The following is an 8,278-nucleotide window of genomic DNA, read 5'->3' as shown; positions in this document are numbered from 1 at the left end:
CAAGTGAGCAATATTGTAATGTTAAGTATAGCAGAGGTGTAAAGTAACACATTTACTCACATGACTAGCAATGAGTAGGTTTTTGAAAGTCGTTTTTGTAAGTCAATACTGTAATTTTTACCCTGGGTTCTTATTTAATCCGTTATTTTTGCCAATATTTTAACAGTATCCTTTCCACTTCTGAACTTGTCGTCAATTGTGTCTTAGAGTTTTCAAAGTTGAATTGAATAACAATAGTTTTTCCTGTAGTGTTAGTGACGTCATCGTTGTATCTAACCAGGGCCTGCTAGTTACATGCAATCGCATGAAACGATGCGTGCGCGCGAAAAATAGTTTTTGTTTGTGAATGCGCGCGCACCTTCTCCGGTCCCTTCCGGCTTTCGCTTAGTAGAGCGACGGTGGCGCGCACGTACGGAGGTCCCCCTCACTCGCTGATGGAGTTGTGGAGCTGCTCACATGGCGCCAGGCACCTCCCGGACAGTCTCCCCCGGGCCAGATGTCATCTCTGCTGGGGTTTAGCTACACGAACCAGGGGATATCGTTTAAGGAAGACGGTCGCTTCCAGCTGGTGTGGAAGTCTTCGTGGAGTTGCTTGGCTAGCTCAGACGGCGAACGAAGTTGTGAGCAGCCCCTAAAAACTTGAATACATTTATTTTTAATCATTCTTGAGTCGTTTAGAAGAAGACATTTTGCAGAGTTTTTAAGGTAAGATACTACACTTTAATAACCGTAATACAACTTAATAACGCAATGCTTTCCACTCTGCTACTTAAGTAGTAATACATGAAATAAGTATGATGTATAAGCTTAATTTGACTATATTCTGGTTTAATTTTGTACACAAGCAATGCACTATCATTTCTAAACTTTTCCTCTTCCATTTTTGTCTGTCTAACCACTTTTTAAAAACTGCAAATATTGACACCAATTAATATTGGATTTGTAGCTTGTCTTTGCTCACATGTAAGTAAATATTTAGACATGCAACACACACACGACCCTCGATTAACTATTTATAAAAAACACCCGACAAGACGACCTAATGCCAAAATTGCATTGTTTTGTTTGCCTATCCTTGCCCAATGTGGCATTCTGGGATTATTTAAAAGTATGTGCTTTTTAGTAGTTTTTTAAGACTCAAGCAAATAATCAAAACAACCCAGAAATGTGTAAATTCCCAAAATGGTTGCAGCCAGAATGGCCTGTAAACACACCACATTCCATCTCCCCGCTTACTCCTTATCACTCCTTAATCTCAAATGAATAACTCCATGATTCAGATGATCCTGTCTGTGACAACTAACCTGAGCTATTTCCTTGCATTTGTGTCACTTCCTGCCCCCAAAGAACCAGGAAAGCCGGGTGTTTGTTCCTCTCTGCTCGGAGTGGAAGAACATCCCCGGGCAGTTTAGGGCCACACAAGACGAGAATACCAGCAGGATATAAATGAGCCAAGACGGCTTTGAGAGGCTTCTTCACATTCTTGCTGCTGATAGCCCCGAGTCATTAGTTAATGTGGAAAAATTGTGTTTCTTACTCTGTTTGGATGAGCTGCCCTGCAAAGACACACACATTCCCCTTGGACCAGCGTAGACGGATATATTCCAGTTTAAATGTTAAACAAAATATCCTCGACACATTTAACTCCATAACATTAATAGTTAGCAGGATTATAAAATAAAGAATTGTTTAGAAATGACTGGCGATTTATTACATCTCCAAGCCACGTGGAGTGCAGTACTTTGCCGCAACCAGCAGAGGTGCTGTTGATTTTCGCTCAACCAGCTGCTGAGTTAAGCAATACTTGCACTAGATGACGTCATCGTCTAACTTTGCATTGAACTCCGCTTTTTGGTTTGTGTAGTTCCTGTTTTTAAACATTATTTAACAATAGAACACAAAGTTATTGATTTACAGGTCTTGGTTTCATTAATTGCAGTTTTAAAAAATCCTGTGTCCTGGGCTCCATGTAATGTAGATAATGTACATGTCATTGTACGTCTAATACATTTCCATATTGCAGCATCCAGGAATGTTGCCGCTGGAGTACACAGCACGCCTTGTAGGCACTTTGTAAATAACAGTTAAAGTTACGAATTTGTTGTTAGCAATTAGTCATTGATACTGAAATTAAAAGGTAGTCCATTGTTGTTGTGTGTTACCTTACTGTGTTGTGGTGTTTCTTTTTTGGACTGTTAGTAAGATTACTATTCTGTTCGACGACAGTCTGTGGAAAATAAAATGTAATGTGCCTCTGACTATGCAGAGTAAGAGTGCCATCTACTGTCTAAAGTTGTAACTATAAGCCACTCAGATGGTCCTATTACAATGTGTTTTTGGATGAGGGTGAATAAACACATTCACACCAAAAAAAAAAACATTTTTCTGTAGCAGTACAAATGTATCCTTGGCGGGCCGCAACTATTAAGAAGTGGGAAACATCAAATATAATTTTAATAAGCCTTAAAAATGCGATTTTTCCATAAATTACTCTGTATACATGTATCCTAAATACTGACATAACTACTGCAGATAACTTACTGTATTCTCATTTAACTCAAAATAAATATTACATTTAAGCGATATTATTTAGTTTCCTTTTATAAGCATTTTTCTAACAATAGTTTGGTTTTAAAATATGTCAGTCATTCAGTTTAGCACGCAATAAAATAAAAATATATAAAATACTAAGAATGCACAATCTTTTTTTTTTACTTAAATGTAGATTAAGTAGTTTGTGCACACCTTTATTTGTGGCTCGGCTGGCACTGTGGCAGCTACTATAACTACATTGTAGTAATGCTGGTCATTCAGGTGGTTAATAAGATTTAATGTGTTGAAGCAGGATGTTTTTCCCTCCTCGTGGAATGTTTGCAGAACAATTGGGTGCAAATAGAACATAAAATGTCTTCCTCTGAGACAGTGAAGAAGTCCCACGTGGTCGACGCCATGTTTGATTACAATGAGGGGAATACAATCGGGGGAAGTTTATGACGGGCAATCAGCAGAAGAGGAGTGCTTCATTTGCTCACCCTAACCCACATACAGCACAGTACAGGTACCCGGTAAACTTTTCGTCTTTTTTTTATGTTTATCAGAGCTATTTTTTATGTTATCAGATTTTTTAGTATGATGAAATTCTTTATCGGCACAAGAATAATCCGCTGGATATTTATCATGCGACCCCTTAAAAAAAAATACTGAGAAAAACATATAACACTAACAAATTAAAAAGCTAAATAATATGCAAGAAAGGGTTAAGAAGTACAATGAAACGAAAATTAGCTTTGTCCCAAAATGTATAGGTTGAATAATTATTATTTACGTTATAATATCATAACACAGACGCAAAATGCTACCTTTGCCTTCCTTTCACAGCTCTTCTTAAACTGAAGCATGGTATTAAATAGTTTTACGGCTACTGATTTGCTGTGAGTTTATGAGTAAAAGCTTGTTCCATCAGTCCAATTATGGCCCAGAGGCTTTTACGGGTGGAACATTATTGCTATCTATTTATACGAATGTTTGGGAGGCAGCTTTTTTTCCTATCCACACCAGCTTACTACAAATCTCATCTTCTCCAAAACATTGTGAAACCTATTTCCTCGCAAGCCCTCTCAAGGTCATCCCTCATCCTTGTCTCTCTTGTTATTTTCCCTTCTCAGAACAATGCTGCTTATCTTTTCTTTTTGAGGCTAACTCTCAGGACATTGTGAATAATAATCTCCTCTCGTGATGTGCTTAGTGGCGGATGGATGTCAGAGTATGGAAAGTGTCAGTGTTTGAAATGTTATTCATTTTTTTGACTCTTTGTTTCAGTTAATTTGATGTGATTTTTCTTTCTTTTTGTGTCCAGCAGGGATTTTAAAAACTGGCCTGTGCTGACTCTACAAGGTATTCTTTGGAACTACTTACATTTAAAGCGTAGCCAGTCAGATGTGCCTTCAGGTCCCCTGTTTCTGCTGGGGGGATGGCAGCGTCTGCCTTAAACCTGAACAGTTTTGAAATGATGAACAGGTAAGTGTATCTTGATCTAAAAATAGCGAATTTTGCTTAATTTTAGAGTTCAATAGCCTCCTCTCCTTCCCAATGACAGCGGTAATCAGTTTCACAACCAGCAAGGTTCCACTGGTACCAGCTCCCGAGATAGCTCCAAGCTCCCGGTTGGCAGGCCGGTGCTGCAGGTTCCTGATCGGGGGACCTACTGTCAGCTTTTGGGTGGAGGTCACTACAGCTCAACCAGCCCTAAAGTACATATGAGTGACACTCTCACCACTGCCCCTCGTACTCGCTCCCCTTCGCCGCCGTGCCCGGGCCTCCTCGGGGTCAATGTGGGCCAGCGCGTCCGACGGCTGAGCTCGCCCAGCTGCGAGGAGAGAGCTGAGCAGGAAGAGTTGGGAGCATTGGGAGGATGTGGAGTAAAGCAAGAGGAGAAGAGACGCCAAGATCAACTGTTGCAGATTCACAGAGAGCTGCAGAACGTGGAGGTGGGACGCACGTTTCCACTTTGTTCATCAAATGTCTTTTTACACAAACACTACAATAATGTTTGTAATGTAATCAGCAATTTCTTATGTGGCAATAAGTAATAGTTACATGTACTGTATTTGGTCATCACCAGTTTTGACAATAAATGCATTGAACTGCCTCACATAACAAACTTTACTATTTGATGCTTTATTTGCTCAAACTTTGTTGTTATTTCTACAACAGAGCTGCATTCCAATTCTTCTCCTGTCCTTCTGTGTTGCAGGTCAAAGGAAAAGTGGGCATTTTCGAAGCCCACATTTCTGGGATGCGTGCCCACGTGCTTAACAGCGAGCTCCAACGCAGCCCTCGCTCGGCGAGACGAGGGACGACGGGCCAAGTCCCACCCCACCCCAGCCATTGTAACGCAGACCACCAATGTTCAATGACCCGCGCCCAACACAGTCAAGTTCCTCCTGTTTTACAAAACGGGAGAGAAGGGGAGGATGAAGAAGGAGAGAGAAGAAGAGAAGAAAGTAGTGTCATTAAAATAAACTACTGCGAGGCAAATACATTGTGTGGTCGGAATGGTGGCCTTTCAGAAACAATACAAACTTTAGATAGACCACTTTTTGTGCACAGTCCCCCGGAGACTTCGGAGCAGCTGGAAGCTAAAGATGGAGATATAAAAGAGGACAGTGGGGAAAAGGAAAATAAACAAACAGCAGGAGATGACGGATATTCAAGGACGAGAGAAGTGAGAGCAAGACACCAGTCGGGTCCTAAGGTGTTGCTCCAGATAGAGGCCGACATGCTGGAAGCTAACCCCGAAACCTCTGCTTCATCTGACCCTCAAAGAAGCAAGAGTCCCCCTCTTCTGCTGCATCATCCCTCTCCCTCCATCCCCGCCGTCATTGTCACAGACCACGGTCTAGAAGGCCTTCTTCAAACAGCGGATCATGGGGGCACCCCTACCCCTATCCCTGGCCCCGCGTCCATATGGAACACCTCAGCACGCTCCCTCAGGAAGCTGTCTTCCTCATCAGCCTCTTCCGCCGGGTTCTCCTCGTCTTGGGAAGAGTCAGAGGAGGATATTTCCAGTGACACGGAGAAAGGGGAACAACTTCTCAACCCTGCGCAACTCAGCTGTCAACAGAAAGCAGTAAGTACTTGTTGGGTGGAAGATTCCCTGCTTGCTTTTCTACTAATTCATCAATTTCAATGTGTTGACTTGTGCTTTACATGGTTTCAAATACATTTTGTAGCTCAAGATATCTATTAGAAATTAGGAACTAGCTAGCCCCAGGACCACAAAAATATTATCTAACATTAAAATAATGGATTTGCTCTTGTTAGTAATCTACTGCAAAAATGCTAGTCAAAGATCATCTATACCAGTGGTCCCCAACCACCGGGCCGCGGCCCGGTACCGGTCCGTGGATCGATTGGTACCGGGCCGCACAAGAAATAAATAAAAAATAATAATAATAATATATATATATATATTTTTTTAAATTATTAACTCAACATAAAAAACACAAGATACACTTACAATTAGTGCACCAACCCAAAAAACCTCCCTCCCCCATTTACACTCATTCACACTCATTTGCACAAAAGGGTTGTTTCTTTCTGTTATTAATATTTCTGGTTCCTACATTATATATCAATATAGATCAATACAGTCTGCAGGGATACAGTCCGTAAGCACGCATGATTTGTCCCCCCCCCCTGTCCGTGGGACAAATTTTCAAGCGTTGACCGGTCCGCAGTTACAAAAAGGTTGGGGACCACTGATCTATACTATGATCTTTGACTAGCATTATTATAAATTATATTATAATATATATTATAAATGCTTTGCCGTTATAAATAATCTGATGCAAAAATGTTCGTAAAAGATTTCATATATAATAGGAGTTGTCTGCTGTTTTTAAGACTAATGCAAAAACGCTAGTCAGACTACTAGTCAGAGATCTACATGACAGTAGCGCATTTGTTTTTAAGAATCTATTGCAAAAGTTATAGTCAAAGATATGTTTTGATGTTTTTATGAAAGTTTTATGGTATTTTTATTTTTATTTTATTTATTTTGTCATAAAAAAATAAATCATGTGTGCTTACGGACTGTATCCCTGCAGACTGTATTGATCTATATTGTTTAATAATGTAGGAACCAGAAATATTATTAACAGAAAGAAACAAATGTGCGAATGAGTGTGAATGAGTATAAATAGGGGAGGGAGCTTTTTTGGGTTGGTGCACTAATTGTAAGTGTATCTTGTGTTTTTTATGTTGATTTAATAAAAAAAATAAAATTAAAAAAATTATTGTCCGGCCCGGTACCAATCGATCCACGGACCGGTACCGGGCCGCGGCCCGGTGGTTGGGGACCACTGCTCTAAAACACAAGTCAAAGATCCTCTGTGTCAGAAGCATTGTGCTGTTTTTGGAAATCTAATGCAAAAACACTAGTCTGAGATTATCTGCATAACAGGAGTTCTTTGGTGTTTCTAGGAATCTACTGCAAAGAGGCTAGTCAAAGGTCACTAATACTTCCAGAAAACAGACTTGTTAAATACATGTCCAGACATGGATGAGAAAAATAAATACATAAGCGGGTGAAAATGTCTGAAATGCACAGCAGCACCATAGCGTGACAGCAGGCGTTCAATTAACGCGTACCTAAAGCCATGTCCCGACTCTCCCAGGTGTCTTGGATTGCAATTTGTTTAATTTGGCTGATGGATTTGAATGGAGGGTTAGTGCAGCTCTTTGCATATTTCCACTCATGTTGTTCTCCCCCTAAGAAGTAGTGTCCTGTACGCTGTTTTCACACAAATAAAAGTTTATACATGCTTTTCTTATTCAAATCTGGATTCCCCATACCACTATCATCACCCCCACAACTGTTGTCTCGTGTCAGCACCAAGATTCCAGTCATTGCGCGTGCTTGCCTGTTTGCTCATCACCTTTTGTGTGATGAAAGCTGGCTTGGCTGCGTGGACATGCAGCAACATATTAAGCATGCTTGGTCGTGCAGGTGGTATGTGGCTGAGAAGCGAGAATGGCGATGAAGTCAAAAACAGCGACACAAAGCAAGCTTTGAGGTTTTTCTGTTTATTTGTAGGGAAGTAGTGGACAATAAACACAGTTACATTAAATACTTGTTGAAGCTGTCACCACAGACTTGCAGGGAGAATGTCCATTCCACTCTTCCTACTTTCATGACACGCTCACATCAAAGCCGTCTAGCACACTTTGCAACGGTCATTTTGCTTCCTGTACGCTTTACGTCAACGTGTATTCCATCAGCATTCAGGCTGGACTAGTCCAGGCTGGAATCCTGCACAAAGAGCCTTATTTAGACACAGTCTGGCTGATCTTTTGACTCCTGGGCATCGCTCCAAGATGGAAAGGCACATGTGTGCTACCAGTGTTTTCTTGTGTTGGAGGAAGACACGCTCGACTCGTTCATTTTAATCATCATCAGAGCTGTCTTTCTTTAGTAGTACAGTAGTGTCTCGGGATACGAGTGCCTCAGCTTATCTGGATAATAGCTGACACTCTACAAATTGTTATCTTTCGAGTTATTGTTATTGTTTTATTGTTATAGTTGGCGTTGTGAATGTCACAGTGAACCCCGTAAGATCCGACCAAAACATCTGGTCTTACCTTATAGCTAGAGATGGCCATAACTTTGTTTTTCCAAGCATGGGAAGGAAGAAAATTACTGTGGAGGACAGTGCTAAGAAGAAGTTGATGCTATTCATTGAATTAAAAAATAAAAAATAAAAAGCATGATAGAGCA

The 8,278-nt window shown here is 40.7% G+C and overlaps 1 protein-coding gene across 2 annotated transcripts in view; it reads left to right on the top strand.

Moving 5' to 3' along the window:
- The first annotated feature begins 394 nt into the window (after positions 1 to 394).
- Positions 395 to 8,278, top strand: part of LOC133648731 (inositol-trisphosphate 3-kinase B-like) — a 36,457-nt gene continuing 28,573 nt past the window's right edge. Inside the window, exons 1-4 of one of the 2 annotated variants that reach the window (XM_062045091.1) lie at positions 395 to 705; positions 3,860 to 4,017; positions 4,097 to 4,487; positions 4,754 to 5,629. In XM_062045091.1, the coding sequence (XP_061901075.1) occupies positions 3,971 to 4,017; positions 4,097 to 4,487; positions 4,754 to 5,629 (1,314 nt within the window). In that variant the 5' untranslated portion in view covers positions 395 to 705; positions 3,860 to 3,970. Of the gene's footprint in view, positions 706 to 3,856; positions 4,018 to 4,096; positions 4,488 to 4,753; positions 5,630 to 8,278 lie in introns of both variants that reach the window. The other variant, XM_062045090.1, reaches the window with a different exon arrangement.

The sequence above is a fragment of the Entelurus aequoreus genome, linkage group LG04 (assembly GCF_033978785.1).
Source record: "Entelurus aequoreus isolate RoL-2023_Sb linkage group LG04, RoL_Eaeq_v1.1, whole genome shotgun sequence".
NCBI classification, from domain to species: Eukaryota; Metazoa; Chordata; class Actinopteri; order Syngnathiformes; family Syngnathidae; genus Entelurus; species Entelurus aequoreus.
This window is presented reverse-complemented; position numbering and strand designations above follow the sequence as displayed.